The sequence below is a fragment of the Panicum virgatum genome, chromosome 3K, assembly GCF_016808335.1.
Source record: "Panicum virgatum strain AP13 chromosome 3K, P.virgatum_v5, whole genome shotgun sequence".
NCBI lineage: Eukaryota > Viridiplantae > Streptophyta > Magnoliopsida > Poales > Poaceae > Panicum > Panicum virgatum.
Window position 1 is genome coordinate 26,923,702 of NC_053138.1, and position 21,118 is coordinate 26,944,819.

General features: G+C 49.3%; 1 protein-coding gene across 3 annotated transcripts; it reads right to left on the reverse strand.

Annotated features, from left to right (window-relative positions):
- Nucleotides 1–309: 309 nt before the first annotated feature.
- Nucleotides 310–20,473, reverse strand: LOC120698725 (squamosa promoter-binding-like protein 9). 3 transcript variants are annotated; one of them, XR_005684995.1, is made up of 11 exons: nt 19,527–20,473; nt 17,041–17,219; nt 16,071–16,327; nt 15,847–15,921; nt 15,664–15,771; nt 13,957–14,074; nt 13,170–13,305; nt 10,865–11,039; nt 2,096–2,653; nt 1,806–1,897; nt 310–922 (listed from the first exon to the last, which is right to left on the reverse strand). XR_005684995.1 is itself a non-coding variant. In XM_039982437.1 (10 exons), the coding sequence occupies exons 1-10, from the start codon at nt 20,201–20,203 to the stop codon at nt 614–616; spliced, it is 2,592 nt and encodes an 863-aa protein (XP_039838371.1). In that variant the 5' UTR covers nt 20,204–20,468; the 3' UTR covers nt 310–613. The 3 variants fall into 3 exon arrangements, 2 of the variants coding, with proteins under 2 accessions (XP_039838371.1, XP_039838372.1); XM_039982437.1 differs by lacking the exon at nt 1,806–1,897 and having other exon boundaries at nt 19,527–20,468; XM_039982438.1 differs by lacking the exon at nt 1,806–1,897 and having other exon boundaries at nt 17,047–17,219; nt 19,527–20,203.
- Between the last annotated feature and the right edge of the window lie 645 nt (nt 20,474–21,118).

Sequence of the window (21,118 nt, forward strand, 5' to 3'; positions counted from 1 at the left end):
TTCTAGCTAGGACTTCCCCGAGCCTTCACGAAGGCTGTGGAACTGCACATATGTTTTGCCAAGTTCAAATACTCTAGTTTAGTGCATGAATCAAATACTCTGATTCGGTGCATGAATCGTGTATTTTGGTTTGTCAAGCGCTCGTGATACATTGCGATCACGGTACCAAGCTTTCCGCAGTGTATCAGTTCGGAGCTGAGACACATTCAAAATTCTATCGCCGTTGTATGGAGATGATGAGGCGCACGTTCTGCAACGGTCGAGGCATTTTAAGACGAACTGATATTCATTTCCTAGGCTTAGACGAACTGAGAGCAATGAGTATTACAATTGCATGTCAATAGTTGAGACCCACTGTTTGCAGCAATGAAGCTATTTATTTTCTATTGACTGCCGCACTACCATTGCAGTTTACATACCCATACACTAGCAGGTCAGAAACTCTGGCATCTCTACTTACAGTCTGAAGAAAACAGGTTTGCACAGATGGGGAAAGCACCTGTAAGCTGACCCTCTCCCAAAAACCAGATGCACAAGCTATGCCTCAAATTACAATGCGCATATGATACAGAGGAAGGCGGCAGGGGAAAATAAAGATCTGATCTAACATTGACTACGATGCAGAGTCACTAGATAAGCATCTCTTTACTGGAGATGCAAGCGCCCCTACTCCATGGGGATGGAAAAGTACGAGGCAAGCTGTAAAACACAACGCAGCAGCAACTATCACAGTCATGCCAAGTCGCATTCTCGTGGCACCACCAGGATACTTAACCACCACTGAGGGCTTAAGCCACCTAGCATTCATATCAGGCTGGCAGCAGTGCCTGTGTGAGACATCTCTAGTCCCAAGTGGCACAGTTTCTTCCTCATAAGCTGCACTAGCAGAGTGCAAATTCTTATCAACACCAGTACCAGTGTTCTGCAGAGTACCAAACATAAATTAGTTTGCAGCAGGAATATAAAAAAAGTAGCAGCACAAAACAATAAAGGGATAAATGCAGAATTATTATTATTTATATCAGCCGTTCAACACTTCCAGGAAACAGGGGGAAAAAATTGTTGCAATGCAACTCATAGGACCACTCCACAACCTAAAAAAATCTGATTGTGTTGAACTTGTTTTACTTTCAAGGTTAACTATGTCCCACATGAATGCAACAGAGTTGTGCATGCCCTTGCAGCACAAGGTAGTATCCCACCAGGCTCAAACCTTCTGATTGATGGTGCTCAGAAACTTGTTTGTGGTTTGGTTGCTGATAATTTGTTTATAGCACCATGGGTTAAAGGAAGTTCTTTCCAGCTATAAAAACAACATAACAGAATCTGGGGCTGTTTGGTTCCATTGCTGTACAAGCTAGCTGGGCAAGGATTGCCTGTCCTTTTACCCAGCAAAGCTAGGCAAGGTAAGGTAGTGCTGTTTGGTTCCCAAATCCCGAATTCTATTTTCTTCCCAATAGAATCTAACTGCAGTAGTTCTAGCATTTTAGAGAACCCAGCTAGAGTTCATCATCTGTCTGATAAATTGAACTAAGATGATGACATAGATATTAAGGTTACACACCAACAAATGAAAGTATCATGCAGACCCACCCTACCATATGAATTTTTTCCATGGTGAGCGTATTTCAAGCATAAACAAAATTAACTTTAACAAATAAAACCTCGGTGCATCTTTCATGTGGTGACAAAAACAGCGAAAGGGCAAACATCGAATGGGATCAGGAAATTAACTGGTTAAGTGCACAGAAAGGCAATGTAGTAAAAACACTAATGTAACACCAACTCATTAATCATGATCATACCTCTCTTAACGACCTAAAGAAATTAATTAATAGCTGTCACTGATAGATGATTCAGTTGACTAGGGAATGCTGATACCGAGCTGAAGACCAGCCTGGCAAAATCTTAGTGTCAAAGTACATCAGCCCTGAGTAATGACACTAAGTCCAGAGACAGAAATGTTTCATTGCTAAAAATTTCGAGTTATTCATTCATACATGTCAAGAAGAGAACAGTGTACTGAAGGTGAAGCATCAGTCTATTTCAAAATTTTAACTACCACAGAAATTCTTTGCAACATAGTACCACTTACTTCATTAGCAGGTGGATCAGAAGTGCCTAAGCTTGACTGATTTGGAGAACTAACACTAATCCATCTTGTTTCAAGCTTTGTTTTCTCATCATTGTTAGGTCTACTATTAATAATGTTTCGAGCGTGGCTTACATATCCAAGAAATGCTGTTACATGATCTTCCAACTTCCCCCTTTCCAAGTTTGAAAGAACCTCAGAGCCCATGATGTTCTCCATTGACTTCACAATTATTTCCAAAACATTGATAAAATCATTCTGTATCAAGAACTTTAATATGCATACCCATCTCTCGATATTCGTTGAGCTCAGTACATTTTTGAAGTCATCATGAGTAGGCTTCCTGATAAGCCATCCGATGTCTACCAGGAATCCAGACATAGCAGCCTTTTGAACCTTCCGACGCTCATAAGGATCAGAACAAGCACCTGGTAACTCTCCAAATAAGTTACTGTTAGATGAACCACAAAGAGCATCCTGTATCCTCTCTAGTTCAGAACACAGCTGTTTGCTACCAAAAAGGATTGGAACAAAATTTGATAATCCAAACATGTTTTCAACCTGCAAAAGATAAGCAAATATGACCGAAACATTCAAAGTTCAGCAATCATACAAGTGGAACAACATCATGTAGCAGATAAACAGTAGTTGTTAATACTCAATGGATATTATGGAACAATGACAAATAACTGGCTTGTTGCCTCTTGCACTAGAAAGTTAGCAACAGAACGAATTAGTCTTCTATCCCAATCCTGATTGTTCGAAAGAATGGAAAGGATAAGGATGGTGCGATCACAAACAACTTTTCCAATGAAATGCCTAGAGGGTGAACTTTGTTGTTATGTTCTATCCAAATTATGTATTGCAAAGTGTTGTTTCACTATTGGGATTTCAGTTATAAACCTCCACTAGAAGTCCTATCAAGCCATTGGATAATGCTGCGATAAATCACACCACTAGAATACAAAAAGAGCTTATTGTCTTTCCTGAGTTTCTTTAAAAAAATACAAATCACATATCTTTTTGAGATTTGACTTAACTAATCTGATATGTTTACATATGTAACATATCATTCATTTTAAAAGGGGATTGATAGTGAGTCAGGATGCAGATTTTGGTGGGTCGACCCAATGACCCAATACCCAAAACTTAAAATTTGGTGTAAAAACCCACCAGGCCAACCCACAAAAATTTGGTGTTAAATTGGTGCCAACGAATCAGGGTCATTTGGGTAACCCAATTCTCAGTTCCTTAATCGCAATTGCATCCCAATCTTCCCATCTGCGTCGGCGGCGGCCTCGCACCACTCGACCGCACCGTTCTCGCGTCACCAAGCGTACCTCAGGCTCTGCTCGCCGACGCCGCCACTCCTCCCCGCACGCCGCGACTAGCCCGGGCGTCGATGAGTCCCAACGGCCCCCGCCTGCGAGGTCCTTCCTCCTGAAGACCTCGCCGCCGCGACCAGTGCCACACAAGCCAAGTTCTACTCCACGCTCACAACCACGCTGACGAGTCCCCTCACCTCCTCCGTTCTCACCACTGCACTAATCTTTGTTTTTCACTTCCAATCTCGTCTCCTCCAAGCTCCTGCACATCCAGCTCCAAGAAAAATTGCTGGCGGTTAGTAGCCCACCTCGCCGGAGCTTGACACCCCCTGCATGGTGAAGGAGCTCACAGCTCCAGCTAGCATGGCTCCAACAGCGCTCGGCAGCACCGGCCCGCGCGCCAGCAGATATCGCAGCTCCCGCTGGCCTAGCCGTGGCGGAGGACCCCGCGCGGCGGAGCTCGCAGCTGCCACCTGCCCGGCTGCGTCGGAGGTCGGCGGCATCCAACCGCGTGGTGGATCTCGCTGCTCTCCCTTGTTGGCGGCAGCAATTGCAGGTAGCGCCCGCACTTCCGTGGAGCTTGTATCGCAGGCAGCAAGTGATAGTAGCAATATTTAATTTTTTTTTGGGTATTGTGGGTTAACTGGTTTATTTATTCTATTGGATTGGGCCAACCCAAAACCCATAAATATGTTAATGGGTTGTATGGGTCAGTAACTGGTTGACCCAATTTCGACCCACTTGCATCCTGAATAGTGAGTATTAATCCACATTATACATACATCTCTTATTGTTTTATCAGCTCATATTCCTCCTCCAGTTAGGCCTCAGCTAGATTTCAATCAATTAAAACTGGTAAACTAAATTATTGGAGAGAATATTTTCTGTATTCCTCCAACCCTAGAAGGGTGGGTATATATAATACCTACACATGGGCCTCTAGATGGGCCTCTATACACATGGGCTCAATATACTCCAACACCCCCCCGCAGTCTGAACTACCGGCGCAGCGGTGTTCAAGACTGGACAACAAGAAAGCTAACACCCCCCGCAGTCTGAACAACCGACGCAGCGGTGTTCAAGACTGGACAAGATGAGAGTACAAGAAGAGCACACAAGGGCTAATCCCCCCGCAGCCACAACTAGCCACCGGCTACATTGAGGCTGGATCGAAACTCCGAGAAGGTCGACGAGGGCAGCCCCTTGGTGAAGATGTCAGCAAACTGGGAGGTAGTCGGGACATGGAGTACCCGAACATCGCCGATGGCGACTCTGTCGCGCACGAAGTGTAGGTCGATCTCCACGTGCTTCGTCCGATGATGCTGGACGGGGTTGGTGGTGAGATACACGGCGCTGACGTTGTCGCAGTAGACGAGCGTACTCTTGGCGAGCGGGCTGTGGAGCTCCGCCAAGAGCTATCGTAGCCAGGACGCCTCCGCCACGCCATTAGCGACAGCCCGGTACTCCGCCTCGGCACTGGAGCGGGAGACAACCGGTTGCCGCTTGGACGACCAGGAGACCAGGTTCCCGCCCAGGAAGACGGCGTAGCCGGAGGTGGAGCGACGAGTGTCCGGGCAGCCAGCCCAGTCAGCGTCGGTGTAGACCACCAGCTCAGCAGAGGACGAGCGGTGAAGTACCAGGCCGAGGTCCACAGTGCCACGGACGTACCGGAGGAGACGCTTCAGCGCAGCAAGGTGTGACTCCCGGGGATCATGCATATGGAGACAGACCTGCTGAACAGCGTAGGTGAGATCCGGCCTGGTGAAGGTGAGGTACTGCAAAGCGCCGGCCAGGCTCCGGTAGGCAGTAGGATCATCCACCGGAGCACCCAGATCAGCAGACAGCTTCGCCTGAGTGTCGACTGGAGTGGAGCAGGGCTTGCAATCAGTCATCCCAGCCCGCTCCAGAATATCGAGGGCGTACTGCCGCTGGTGAAGTAGAAGACCAGACGGGCGAGGCTCAACAGTGACGCCCAAGAAGTGGTGGAGCTGACCGAGATCCTTCATAGCAAACTCCCGCTGCAGAGAGGAGATGACACTCTGAAGCAACTGCTGACTGGAAGCTGTGAGCACAATGTCGTCGACATATAGCAGCAGATAGGCAGTCTCATCCCCACGGCGGTAGATGAAGAGAGACGTGTCAGACTTGGCCTCGGTGAATCCCATTGTCATCAAGAACGTGGCGAACCGAGAGTACCAAGCCCGAGGAGCCTGCTTCAGTCCATAGAGAGACTTGTTGAGCCGGCAGACCATATCCGGACGACTCGAGTCCACAAATCCCGCTGGCTGAGAGCAGTAGACAGTCTCTAACAAGGTGCCGTGAAGAAATGCATTCTTCACGTCCAGCTGGTGCACAGGCCAAGTGCGCGATAGCGCAAGTGAGGACCGTGCGCACCGTAGCGGGCTTCACAACGGGGCTGAAGGTCTCATCATAGTCCACACCAGGCCGCTGAGTGAACCCCCGGAGAACCCAGCGAGCCTTGTAGCGCTCCAGTGTGCCGTCAGCCCGATGCTTATGCGTCCAGATCCACTTGCCAGTCACCACATTGCAACCAGACGGACGCGGCACGAGGTCCGACGTCTGGTTGGCAAGAAGAGCCGCGTACTCCTCTTCCATCGCGCGACGCCAGTGAGGATCCGCCAAGGCGTCGCGGACAGAGGAGGGTACCGGAGAGACCCGCGGCTCTCCCTCGGTGGCGGAGAGAGTCGCGGCCTGGGACGCCATCCGCCGAGTCACCATGGGATGGATATGCCGAGGATCCCGATGGAGGACTGGCGGGTGGTACACCTCCGGCTCGGCTCGAGAGGAAGCCGGAGCTGGCGGCGGCGGCGACGGCTCCGGTGTCGGCGTCGCAGAAGCCTCCGGAGCAGTAGGTGGCGCCGGTGCCGACGCCGAACGGCGCCGGTACACCTGCACCGGCTCCGCGTACCGCTGTGGCGCCGGGTTCGGCGCCGAACGACGCCGGTACACCTGCACCGGCTGAGCGTACCGCTCAGGTGCAGTGGAAGGCACCGGGGCCGCGCGTGGCGCGGCGGGAGACACCGGGTCCGTGCGCGGCACGACCGGAGGTCCGGGTGCCGCGCGTGGCGCGACCGCGGGCACCGGGGCCCACGCGGCGCAGCAGGGATCACCGGAAGTGGTGCCGGTGTGCCGGGAAAACCTGCAGGAAAAGGACAGACAGGTAACGGTGGCTGAACCACCGGGTCAGTCGGAAACAGAGACGCGAGCTCGGGATCAGAAGAAGGTGTGGAGGAGGTGGAGTAGGGGAAATCCGACTCGTCGAAGACGACGTGTCGGGAGATCAGAACGCGGCGAGAGGTGAGGTCAAAGCATCGGTACCCCTTGTGGTCAGGGGAGTACCCGAGGAACACACAACGAGTCGAGCGGGGCGCCAGCTTGTGAGAAGCGGTGGCGGAGGTGTTAGGGTAACACGCACACCCGAAGACCCGAAGGTGGTCGTAGCGAGGAGGGGTACCGAAAAGAGCGTGGTGTGGAGTGGGAGCAGGAAAAGCAGTGGACGGAAGGCGGTTGAGCAGGTAGGTGGCGGTGTGGAGGCTCTCAGCCCAGAAGCGCGGGGGGAGAGAAGCCTGGATCAGAAGGGTGCGCACGACGTCGTTCGTCGTGCGAATCATCCGCTCAGCCTTGCCGTTCTGAGGAGAGGTATACGGACAAGACATACGCAGCTGAACACCCCGAGACAGGAAGAAAGACCGGGAGGTGGAGTTATCGAACTCCCGCCCGTTGTCACACTGGACGGCCTTAACGGTGAGGCCGAACTGAGCGGACACCCAGGCAAAGAAGTGGAGGAGGGTGGGGAAGGTCTCAGACTTAGCGCGCAAAGGGAAAGTCCAAGAGTAATGAGAAAAATCATCAACAATGACCAGATAATATATATAGCCAGACATGCTGAGTACAGGAGATGTCCACAGGTCACAGTGAATGAGATCAAAAGCATGCGCAGCATGCGAAGAAGAAAAAGAAAACGGAAGTCTAACATGACGACCTAACTGGCACGCATGACAGAGGTGCTCAGCAGGAGCCCTAGTACATGGAACATCGGTACTACGGCGGAGCTGAGCCAAAACGTCGCGGCCGGGGTGACCAAGCCGGCGGTGCCAGGTGGTGGAAGAAGGCGTCACGGCAAAAGCAGAAGACGTAGAAGTCGAAGGCGAAGCAGCGGAAGCAGGAAGCCGAAGAGTGTAAAGGGGCCCCGGACTGTCACATCGGAGAAGTGGATGCCGGGAAGCCGAATCCTTCACAGTAAGACCAGAGAAGTCAAATTCGATAGAACAAGAGTTGTCAGCAGTAAACTGGCGAATAGAAAGAAGGTTGTGAACCATTTGAGGAGCAACAAGAACATGAGCAAGACGAGGAGCAGAACCCACGGCGGTGACAGGAAGGCAAGATCCATCACCAATCATGACAGAAGGACAAGAGGGGTGTGGGGGTCGGACAGAAGATAGGATACCAGCATCGGGAGTGGTGTGGAACGAGGCGCCCGAGTCGGCGATCCACTCGGTGCTGGTCGGCGGCGCCAGTCCCATGGTGCTGAAGGACTGCGCCAGAGCGGCCTGGTCCCACCCCCCAGGCCAGGTCGGCTGCTGGCTGGGCTGAGCGGGCGGGGTCCAGGAAGGCGCGAAGAGTGGAGCAGCGCCAGTGAACATGGCCGCCGGCTGGAGCTGAGGACGAGGCCCCCCTCCCGGACCCTGGAACGGCCACATCGAGATGCGCCCTGACCATGGGTTGCTGAAGGATGGCCAGGGCGTACCTCCAGTGGCAGGGGCGGGAGCCGGAGCCGGAGCCGGTGTCGGCGCGCCCCGACGGCCCCCACCGGTACCGGTGTTCCCAGAAGCAGGGCCACCAGTGCCACCACCACCACCCCGTCGCCGGCGACGTCCACGCCCCCCCCCCCCTCCTCCGGTCTGCCCGACGGGAGCAGCAGCAAGGAGGGAGGTGGCTGGAGCAGCGGAGGAGGCCGGTGGAGTAGCAACGAGCGCGGCGGGGGTGGGCGAGGACAATCCGGGCGCGAGACCCCTGGTGATCTCCTCGAGGGCGAGGTCGTCCCGGACCTGCAGGAAGGTGGGGAAGGGCCTCTGGCGAGCGATCCAGCCCTTCAGGTGGTCGTAGGTGCTGCTCAGCCCCCGCAGGACATTGAGCACCAAGACCCGATCGGACACTGGATCCCCGAGGTCGTGAAGAGCATCAGCCATGCTCTTCATCCGCCGGCAGTACTCACCGACGGAGAGGTCCCCCTGCACGAAGGTGCGGAAGGTGGCGTCGAGCTGGAGGGCGCGGTACTCGGCGTTGCCGAGGAACTGCCCCTCGAGCGCCACCCAGGCCTGCCGCGCGGTGCCGCCGTGTGTCCTGACGAGGTCCTGAAGATCCAGGGAGATGGTCCCGAAGATCCAGGACAGGGCGACGCTGTCGAGGCGCAGCCACGTCACGTCACGCGCCTCGATCGGCGAGTCGACGAGGACGTGGTCGTCGAGGGCGTAGCGGCGGAGGGTGAGGACCTGGTCCCGCCAGCGGCCGTATGAGGAGGGACGCGGGGTCGAGGAGGACGGAGACCAGTGCCCTGATGTTCTGGACGCCGGTCGCCTGGAGGTGGAGCTGGGCGACCATGGGGTCAGTCGGGTCGTACCGAGCTCCAGATCCAGCGTGCGGAGCCTGGTGGGAGGTGCCGTGCTCGAGGTCGACAGGCTGACCGGAGGAGACGCGGAGGAAGCGCTCCGCCTCGGCGACCCGGAGGGCGAGGGCATCTGCCGTGGCGTGCTCGCGCTCCCAGGCGAGGGCAGCCACGCGGACCCGCTCCTGCGCCGCTGAAGCTTCCGACTTGGCGGCGAGTGCCGCAGCAAGAGCGGCGTCGGCCTGCTGACCACGGAAGGCGGCGGCGGAGAGCGGCGCATCCATGGGAGGCATCCCGAGCTCGGGCCACGTGGGACCGGCGGTGGCCGCGGCTGCTGCGGGCTGCTTGCCGGCAGCAATCGCAGCTCGGTAGGCGGTGACGGCGGCAGCAGCGGCGACGGCGTCGTCCGGAGCGGCGTCAGAAGGCCCACCCGCGCCCGCGCCCGCGCCAGGAACGTCCTGGGCGGCGGCGGCGGCGGTCTGGGCGGCTGCGGTAGCTGCAGGCCTTGCCTGGGCGCCGTCCACGGCCCCCTGTGCGGCGGCGGCGGTCCACCCCGCGGCTGCGGCGGCGCCAAGACCCGCTGGGGCGGCCAGGGCGGCGGCCCCAGGGCGGATCTGAGCGGGAGGTCCCGCGCCGGCGGCCGCAGTGCCGCCCGCGGCTGCGCCTGCGCCTGCGCCGGGAGTACCCGCGCCGGTAGCAGCAGCCATCGCGACGGCGGCGTAGGGCGGCCGCGGGCCAGCCCGAGCCCCGTGCGCAACAGGGGAGGACAGGGGCCAGGCGGCGGCGGCGCCCAGCGCGCCCGGCGCAGGGCCCCCTGCGCCCGGAGCAGAGGAGGAGGGAGGGAGAGGAGGGAAGGAGAGGAGAGGAAGGGAGGGGGCCGGCGGCGGCGGCGGCGGCCGGCCGGCCATGGCCGGCGGCAGCGGCTCCTGCGGGCTGGACGGAAAAAACAGAGGAGGCTAAACCTAACCCTAGGCTGATACCATATTGGAGAGAATATTTTCTGTATTCCTCCAACCCTAGAAGGGTGGGTATATATAATACCTACACATGGGCCTCTAGATGGGCCTCTATACACATGGGCTCAATATACTCCCAACATAAATGACCACCTCTAAGGACAAGAGCAGACATACAATTAGCTCATTATGCAAGACAAGAATGTCCTTGTTCAAACATATCATTTAAAAGCATTATGCGCATGTTCTGAAATTGAGTGAGCTTAATATTAAGAGAAATCTGGTTAACCAGAATCCAGAACACATCTAGTCATAAAGAGAAATCTCCCAGGCACCAGTTAAAAATGTCAATGAAATCTTAACTTCACTATTACGTTTCAGTGCCTTTCCAGTAAACTTTATTTGCATCAATCTCTGGGCACATTTCAAGAAGGTGGCACCCAAACGTAAAAATTGTAAAAAAAAATGCATATACACTACTATACACAAATAACCAAAAAAACACATCAGTACATCACATAAAGAGTATGTAACGAAACAATCCCACAAGCAAGCCTGACTCGAAACTTGATACTTGATAGAAAGCATTGGATGTAGGAAAATATTTAACAGTACTCTTCTTTTTTTTCTTGGACGCGCAGGAGAGCTGCATGTCATTTCATGAAGAAGGGAGATTACAAAAGAAGGATAAAAAAAAGAACCCCTCCCTAAACGCACTTAAACACTCGCCAGTATATTTGATTATAGACTCACCACACCAAGCTTTCAAAACGATCAGATTAACCATGAACTCCAGCGGTAAGTGACCATAACAGAAGTTCAATGATGGAATTTGATCGAGGTTGTCAAAGAAGATAATACTTACTTCCACAAATGCGGGCCCATGAATCTCCGGTCTTGTTTGAGTGATGTTTATTCGGAAAAATTCATGTTGAGAATCAAGAATAAGATCAACATTTTCAGCACAATCAATGGCATCACGAGACGTTAAACGGTAGCAATCATGCTTCAAATAGTCCCCATCAAATGACAGAAGTGACCTACCATAAGAACACAAATTCAATAAATTCCTAAACATAAATCAGGCATAGACAGCTAGCAGCTAAGAAACAGGTTATATAAGAAAAAAAAATATAACAGATCAATTCACTTCATGCAGACTTGCGGACATATCCTAGAGTATCAGTTTTGCAACGAATTTCATAGTTGACCTAGGAAATAAATTCAATGATAAGCACTTATTGTGGATAAATCATAACCACACTTTTTGCTGCATCTAGACTAGGTATACAACCATAATCAATATATCAAGTAGCCTTAGATGTAGTATTACGTAAAGCCAGACTCCAACATAAGGAGTGTCTTTGCTGCATAGAAGCCAAGAAAATTAAGGCCCTGTTTGGGGGAGCTGTTGCTTCTCCAAAAGCGCTTTCCCAGGAAGCTCAACTTGCTTTTCCAGGAAGCTGCTTTTAGGAGAAGCAAAGCAACCTGTTTGGCGTCCGCGCTTTTGGAGAAGCGAGGTCTCCTCCCTCCTTCCTTCCCGCCGGCCTCCGCCACCAACACTGTGCTCGCCCTCCTCCGCCGCCCTGCTCACATCCCGCCCGACGCGATCTCCGGCACCCGAGCTCCACCCAACGCGCGCTACCCCTACCGCGCGCTGGATCTATTCTAGGGGCGGGCGGCGACCTCGAGGGAGGGGGAGAGGAGGCCATCAGCGGCCAATTTCCACGGCTGCGAGGGTCACCAGCGGCGAGGCGGCGGGCGGAGACGGATCTAGGAACGGCGACCTCAAGGGAGGGGGAGAGGACGCCACCGACGGCCGATTTCCCAAGCTACGTGGGTCGCCGCGGTGGGGCGGCGAGCGGCCGACCCAGAGAAGGTGAGGGGCGGTGCGGGCGGGCGGGCTGGAAGAGGATGGGAGGGGAAAAGCTCGGGAAGCAGCGCGCGACGTGCTTCTCGCTTTTCAGTGCAACCACGAGCTTCTTCAGCTTTTTGCCGCTAGGAGAAGCGACCCCATTTGGGGGAGCTTGTAGCTTTTGGAGCTTCCTGCTAGAAGCTACCCCAAACAGGGCCTAAATAATATTACAAGTTCATGGATAGTTATCTATATATATTTGGAAGAAAAGGATTCGACTAATGCTGGTATTTGGAATCATTCTGAAGGGTGACATTGTGCTTCTTAAATCTCACAGCAACAAATGCTTTAGTAAATCTCCACCATTCATTTGCTATAAAATTCGGGTTGAAGTTCACGATCTATTACTGGTTACCGGTGCTATTGTGTCAGAAATATGACCAAATGAAATAAATTGAACATTGCTGTTATTTAGCATCGTTCTAATTTAGGTGTTTCTCTAAGTTGATGGGAACATACTGAAATTCAAGAGTGGTTCTTGCACAACTTGATCGATAAACAATGTCACTGAAATGATATTTTTGTTTTTGCAACCTAATAAACAGCACAGCATAACCCGGACGCCCAGTGGACAGAAATAGCATGGAGGTAACCATTTTAGTTGGTAATAAAGTGTGATTTATTTTTGGTAGGACATTGGGAACTGGGAACTGGCACAATGCTCAGTGGCATGTAAAAAGTTTTTCTACTACTGAAAGATACAAGCCTGCAGGGTGGTGTCGAACAAATTTCTCCTCCTATCTATCCAAATATCTATTTCATGTGTTTATACAAGCCTGCAGTGGCATGCCTGACATCTGTTCATGGTTCAGACAGTAGACTCAAACATATACTAGACTAGTTGCATGTCAAATTATAGTATTCTACTATTCTACCTTGATCAAATTAGATTCAAGCATGCTGCTGTACTCCATTGGACCGTAGATTTATTCTTGTTACCAATGGAGACTTGATGAAATTAACATGTAACCGTTGGCGCATTGTTTTAGGTATTTAGGTTGGCCAAATGAAAGTAATGCAAGAAAATTTGTTCCCATAAAAATTAAAGCCCGAATTCGATCTTGTATAATTTGGTAGGTTAGGTCAACATCAAGAAAATCTCAAAAGAGATGGCCTCATACAAAGTGACAAAAAGACATGTAAAGGATTCAGAATATAAAAGCTCTAGCAGCCAAGTGAATTCACATGGGTTCAACAGGTAAAACAGGTCGATGGCTTACTGTTTCCAAAGGATTCCAACAGAGGGAATTTGTACCTGAACTTTGGCTGGTCAAGGAAATTTCCACAAAGCATGAGCTCAACAGGTTTCCCAGCTTCAAACCATGTTGGATGAACATAATCGATCCTTGGGGATTGTACATCTAATCTGGTACTCATCAATGTTGCTCCATCTATGTAAAACCATTATAGATACCGAGTATTAATCAGGTACTTGTCTCGTGACAAAGTGCAGTAAGCTACTGAATTAAATCATACAAGTCATTTATCGACTAATAGATTGTCCAACATGACATGATTAGTTTTACCAAAAACAATAATATGCATCTCAGCAAAGGTCCCAAGGAGTCTCACACCCATCAATTGAAAAGTTAGTGGGGTATCCAGTCATGAGAGACAAATAATCATTCCTATTTGATGGGAAAAGTTTCTCAGCAGGTATTAGCACAGGTAATATGCATAGATTGTAGTTTCCATACGTACAATCGAAAACTTGTAATGATATTATATATTCATCGATAATAACAGTATGCATGTCAGTACAGGACCCGGAGAGTTTTCCTTCCAAATATTGGAAACCAAATGGGTCCTCCAGTTATGTGAAATAACTAATCATTCGTATAAGCTGACTACAGGTTTGTTGGCAGGTGTTAGCACAGATACAATTGAAAGCAGAACATCTAGTTATAGCCCCGAGCTTCTGATTGATGCAAGCAATAAGATTCATGTGTTAGACCAAAGTAGTTAACATACCACGTCAAATCAATATAGTTACTAGCATAAATTTGATCGTGTCATGGAAAAACAAGTTAGGTAATACACACCTTTCAGTACTTGAAATATCATGTTATTGACATGAATGAAGAAGGCCCCTTTACCCAACAGAAGGCTGTTAGGGGAATTTACCAAGTTTCTGAGAAGATTTGCTGCATCATCTGATAGCTGACGAAAAATATGCAGAAATTTGTTAGCGGCACTCCGGTTTTTCTTGTTAAAATGCAATCATAAATTGTTGGCAATACAACCGCAAAAAGAAAAAAAAAACTGCAAAGCATCTAGAGTTCTAGACTGAGGGCTCCTGTACAATTTTAGTACACCAATTGCTGAAAATTTTGGGAAATCGTGTGCATGGTTTAAAGACAAAAAGGTGTGTGTTTGGTTTTTGAAGGAAACAAGAAACATAGAAGAAAACAATATTATGTTCAGAAATCAGAACTTCAGCTCGGCACCTCTCCCTCTACATCTCTCGGATATAAAGAATCAAGATTAGTTTTCTTCATTAAACCCTGCCCTTTTGTGGGACAATCGCTCCAATGCCCTACATAGAAACCTAATCAGTAATTTGCCCATGCGTTTTTCCCACAATACATGGTTGCCCCCTACTTTGAGAAACAGAAGACACCATCTGCCTATACAGTCAAGTGCTGTTAATTTAAGCAAATTAAAACAAATGAGAAAATACCAGAAATCTAGTATTTTGGATACAAAGCTAAAATTGAATAGAGACAGCAGTCAGTTTTCATTAATAAACTCTATAATTATCGATTAAAGATTGAGCTCTTCATCATGCAATTCACTATCTATTAAGGAACGAAGTCACTTTCGTTCATACAGTTCTCTATTTATTGCTCTAATTACCAAATCAAAATTCAATAAAATGAATGCCAGGATTTAATTTCGACCTGCATGCAGTAGGTGCCCAGGGCCATCAATATCTTATGGAAAGAACACTACAGGTAAACTTTTGGTTTTTCTTGATAATTATCGCCATACGTTATCACCCATTGTCTACCATACCACCAAAAAATCAGTTAAAATATATGGGTGTTTAGATCACTCGCTGAGCTCACTTTACAACACAAGGAGAGTCTAACCTAGCTCAAGAAAGCAAAAAAGACAAGCTGGAGGGTTCCCCAACAAACCTTAACCATGTGGGCAGAGCTTATTCAGCCCTCCAGAGTTTGCAAGGAATTCTTTGCTTAAGTAGGCTAGATGCCGAGACAGCAACTTTTTTGTTTGTGCAAATACCAAGACATGCTTTTCTATAACACTCTAATCTGCAGGTTCTAAATAACATTAAAACTGGACATGCATAGATCCCAGGAACATAAGAATACTTCAAGCAAATCAATCGACACTTAATGCATGTATGGGACTTCCAAGTTGCCGATCAAAATATACACAAATTAGCAATCGGAAGTGGCAGGAGATGACAGATAAAATGCAGTAGGAGGAACATCTATCTGGACTGGAACTAGTGTTATAGACTTATAGCTAGCGGTTCATAACTCGACCAGCCTAGGAAGAATTAGGTGGCTTTTCTTTAAGAAGAAATAGGCACCTAAGTTCAAGTCGAAGAGGACTCAAACACTAGATGGTGGGAGTGTACACCCACAACTTCCACCAACTGAGCAAGGTTTAGTTCCTTAGTTCATAACCAATACATGGTAAAAGAAAATACTGCAAAACTGTTCAGCATCACTTTATTTGGCCTGAAGATTATCATGTTGTGTAATACGTAGATGGCATACCTTGTCCCACATGTGTTGTGGCATTGCGACAAAAACAGTTAAAATAGTACAACCAGGGCGAATGTAGCCCTCCAATTCAACAGGCATGCTAGCCAACCACTCAAATATCTGCATATTCACATATACCATCCCTTCAGAACAATATAGTTCTATGTTAAAAGAACTTACAGCAAGACCATATACCTGGTGCCGTAGGCGTCGAGGAAATTCAGCAGGATTCCAATCATACAACTTGAATGAGATGCGTCCTGTTGGACACTAGAATGGATGGTATAACATTACCACAACCATTATTAGAGTGGAAAGAATGAAAGGTTCCATCAAACTAAATAAGTAAATAGATTGAAACAGCAGAACTGTACATACTAATATAAATAAACAACTTCGTGAGAACAAAAAGGACCTACCGAAGACGAATAGGCACTCTTGGTGTCATGCATCGGGGAATTGGTAGTAAGTTTTGCATTTTCTTGCTTTGCGCCAATGCAGGCTTCAACAGAAGCTGCAAAAGTCACTACACTTTTACTTTGTTCATTTTGCAAACTGGGCTGTGTACAAGTCGGTGAACTGAGCACATCTTCAGATCCTGCCGGTGTTCCTCTGTCCAAAACCTTGTTGCTAAGAACAGTCTCAAGCATCTCACTAGTTGTACCTTCCATGTTCTCTGTATAAGAAAAATAAGTTAAACAGAGATGTCTCACATTGGAAAGCAAAAACTTCATTCAGAATGGTCTGATTTATAATAGGTTCTTCACTGAGATATCAACAATATTGAGTTAGACTGGACTCAGGAAACCTAGTTTCGCAAATACAAATGAAGTATTTTGTAAACAGTCAAATATTTTCACTGAGGAAGTAAACCATGCTAATCATATCTTTGCAAAGTAATAACTATGAAAGATCAGTTTCCTTTCTTTCCTCACTTAGCATAGTTAAGTGTTATTGCTATACTTCAAACAGAGAATATTATGTTGTAGCAAACCTATTTAAAAATGGGAAATGTGCCCCTATTGATAGGTAAACAGGTATTAAGTCCCTGTATAATCACATAAACAGATACTGGAATGTTTTTAACTTGGTCCTTCAGGAGTAATAGCTGCAATGTCCTTCAGGCAGAGATACTAGAGGCGGCGACAGCTTCGCCCTGCTGATTCCCTCCTACTCCTCTATTTGGCATATGTACTCTCTTCTGCCTCCCTCCTCACTGATCACGGTAAGGCAACACTAACACACTGCTGGTGCACCTTATCGCCCAGGCGCCCAGCTGACGCCTTAAACAACATGAATAGCTGAACCAATGACAACACTTATGCTAAGGTAGTAAATGCATGAAAATAAGTATTTTTCCCTGGTAAAATTGAGAAAGCTTATTGATACCTGAACCTTCTCTAAGTTCACCATCGCCGCTAACATCTGCTGACAGATCCAATTGCTCATCTATTTCTTTATCAAGCATTCCTTTAGAATCAGGTTTTCTTCGTCGTCTTTTGTTGTGGCGCTCCAACTTTCTTCTGCAACTCCTTTTATCTTCATCAAAATCTAGTAATACATGGAACCTGAAATAGACATTTACAAAAAGACGAGACACGAGAGTTTATTTCGGCAATCTGCAGTTCAAATTGTAGCCATGAAAAAATTATCAAAATCACAGTTTAAGAGTCATTGTGCAAACTGGTCAAAAAAAACATCAAATGCTTAAAACAAGCTCTGCAGAGATTCATATGGTGTTGTAGCACTGGATGCTAGCCCACACACAGGAAAAGCAGCATTGTCAGGGCAAATTCATTTTGTTAAGGCATCTGCTTTTTATTGTTCAATCTGTTCATGAAAAGTTTGGACTTGGAGTATTGGATATCCAAACCGTCTTTTAATCTGGACTCCAATATGTTAAGAGGGGCTTTCTAAAAATATAGGGCACCAATCTCAGGAAGAAATAAACTGGCGCTTGTATCTAAGATTGCTTCTGCTCCCATTTTGAACCATGTATCTAAAGTTCTAAACGGTTACCTGATTTGTAATTTCATTGCGCCACTTCATGAAAGTAAGGTTTGCTAAAGGGCATACCTCTTTGGTATATGAATCAGTTATGGTCTATTGGCCTTATGGGTTTCCTCTCCCCATGAACAGCTATTTTGCATCCTTGTGACTCACATAGCCAAAGAGTTACCTGATTTGAAGTTTCAAACACCACATCATGAAAGTGAGTGTCTAGAGGGTATACCTTTTCATTTTGTGAATCAGCTATGGGTCCCACAGACTCGGAAACTCCGCAATTGTGGTTCTCATGTATGTTAATACTTGCTCAATTCCAAATATACCAATCTTGCAATCCTCATACTTGTACAATGCGAATCAATAAACAACTTCAAGGCACCTTTTAACCTCCTCTTTTGTAGTTTTTGGCCTTATTAAAATTTACCCCACCTAAAAGACTAACAGAGTATGCATGCCCCCTCTAAATTATAACTATGATTGATGTGCAGTACGGTTGTTGTATCATGCATCTTAATTTGCATGTCTACTTATATTTGGCTCAGAGATGTTATTTAGCAGACAAAGTATTAAATCAGCATATGGAAACAAGAAACATACTAAGATCTATCGCATAGAGGAGTTAGGCAAATGAAAAGGAAAAGATAGGCCACAAGCATAAGGTAGACTCATAAAGCCAACAAGTCCAGACACGCCTAACCCAATATTTCCAACTTAACCCTACAGTCATAATGCCTCCAGTGGCCACCATGATGCACACACTGCGTGCCATTTCACCTCATCACCTGTCACCATGGCCGCGATGGTAAGAAAATAGTGCCAGCCATAGCAATTTGGGTTTCCTTTTTTCTTTGCTCAATTTGGGTTTGCTAACCCCTGACCAACAGGAGTGTACAACAGCAAGAGATCATCAGCATACAACGCATCAGACCCCATGGTTCATGAGGGTGTACCATGAAACTAGTGGTGGTGTAATACTCTTGAGCCCTCTCGCCTCACTAGTGTTACCGCAATCTGGACAACACTATAACGGTATATTCTCCCCGGATTAGACCTCAGCTGTACTAGAATCCCAGCACATGTCATAGTCATAGGTGCAAACATACATAGCACTCCAGAGTAGTCAATCCGAATGTCATTTATGTATTTAATCTGTTCCATATGTGCCAACACCATACACAAAAACAACATCACCAGAGTGCATCTTTGTTTTTCAAATTAACAATGATTTTCATTACAATGCACAATATTTGCTTACATTGTTGATTGTTCATCAACCATGTGGATGTGTTGGAAACAGGACTTGATAGATATTTCATGTGTTTCAGGTAATGCTAGATAATTTCGAACACGATGTATAAACCTCACAAAAAATGAAGTAATTGATACTTGGCATCTCAGAAAGCTATGATTGCTAGTGCTTTCAGTTAAACCTTGTCATTTCAACCTGAACTAGTAGAGCCTACAACAATAATCTTAGTGTGGTGTGGTAGTTTTTTTGCAACATAAATCTTATTATGGTTAACCATATGAATGCTGAGAACGTATATTCTATCACTATCTATTGTCAATAAAAGCTAAAACAGTACGAGTTCCTTCCTGGACAAATAAAGTGATGTTCCAGAAATCAACCACAATAGGACATATCTCTCTTGACGAAGCCTCTCCGAAAACCGATAACGGTTATCTTTGGTGAAACGTCCAAACATCATGTATGGATAAAGTTTATCCAACAACCACTAACGTAATAACTTCAATACTGATATGAAACGGAACGACTTCGATCATGGTTGTATGTCCTACTCCTAGTTATACGAATTGGTTTCCAACAAGTAAATACAACAGCTGGTAGTGGAGGATCTGGGCCTTACTTGCCGCACTGCTGGCAGTAGCGCTTCTGGACACCATCGAGCAGGACAGCAGATGCGTGCGCGCAACGCAGGCACACCCGGTGCCGGCGGTGGTACCCCTTGAGCTCCCGTATGTCCGCCTCGCACCCAGGCACCTGGCACTTCATCTCCATCCCCGCCGCACGGACAGTTCCTCCAGCAGTTCCGCCACCGCCTGCGGCTCCCGCTTTGCCCCGCCGGGCCGCGGTCTTAGTCTTCTTCCGCGCGCCAGCCAGGAACTCCGTCGCCACGTCCTCCACCTCCGCGGCGGCGACCATCTCGTCCACCTCGGGGCACGCGCACGGCACCCTCCCCGCTAGGTAGTTCGGGCACACCAGCCGCGGGTCCCGCTTCCGCACGCGGCGCCCGATCCCCTGGACCCGAAGAGGGGGCGGTGGAAGCACCGGCCCGGGCTCCGCCTCCGGTTCCGGTTCCAGCTCCGGTTGCAGCTCCGGCTCCGGTTCCGACGGCTGCGACAGCGGCGCGGGGAGCATCGGCGCGACGGCCTCGGTGGGGTCGGACGCCCCTATCCCCGCGGCGTTGTCCCACGGGAGGACCAGCGAGTCGTCATCCTGGACGAAGTCGAGGAGGTTGCCCCAGTCCCAGAGGGGCTCGCCGGCATCCGCCGCGGCGCCCCCGCCGGAGTCGGCGGCGTCCATTTCCGGTGGGACTCAGCCTAGCCCTAACACCCCCGCGCGCGCGTGCTGGGCACGATCAGCTCCGGCGATTTGGGAACCCCTCACGATTCCGCGGAGGCGGAGGGAGGGGAGTGGTGGGGGGCGACTCGGGGGCTGGAGCACGCGCCGTCGCGGAGCGAAGTGGGAATTGGTCTCCTCGCGTCCGCGCTGGTAGGTGGGCGGCGCGCCGGCGCTAGACGACCCCGCGCGACCCTCGCGCGCTCGCTGACGGGTGGGCCGCCCCAGCTGGTGCGCGGTGGTTTTTTTTTTATGCTGGTGCATGGTGGTTGGCTGCGGGTGGAGTTGGGGAGGGTCGGCCCGGTTGGGGAATCTTGACGCCACAGCGACGCCTGGGTGGGACCCACCCGTCAGTGGGGACGGGTCGAGGGAGCGCCGCTCGTTGCGCGTGTCTCCCATCCTGTTGTTGTTGGCAATTGGCATCGCGGCGGGGCGGGGCCCCCACGGTGGATCTGACCGTGACCGGCCGAGCAGGAGGCCGGCGGCCAGGGCCCCGTCTGGGCCGTTGGATGGCCACCTCGCGGCCGAGGGATGCGTCGCGACGAGGACGGACGGGAGGGGATGCCGCCGGGGCCCACTCCGGCTGGCGTGTGCCATCATGTCGACACTCTCTGTTCACCCTGGGCATTCGGTAATACCGAACGGATGGATTCGGTTCTTTGCTACCATACAGATTCGGTTCCTCGGTAAGGAGTACCGATGGATTACTGCAGAAACTCGGTAGCGAGGAAATTCGGTATCGGTACTTTTGGTTCGATTTTGGTATTTACCGAAAGAACTGAACATACTACAATGACATGCAATATCAAGTTTCAATAGCCAACTTTGACACAAATTCAACATAATTCCATAGAGAATAATAGTATAAAAATCATACAT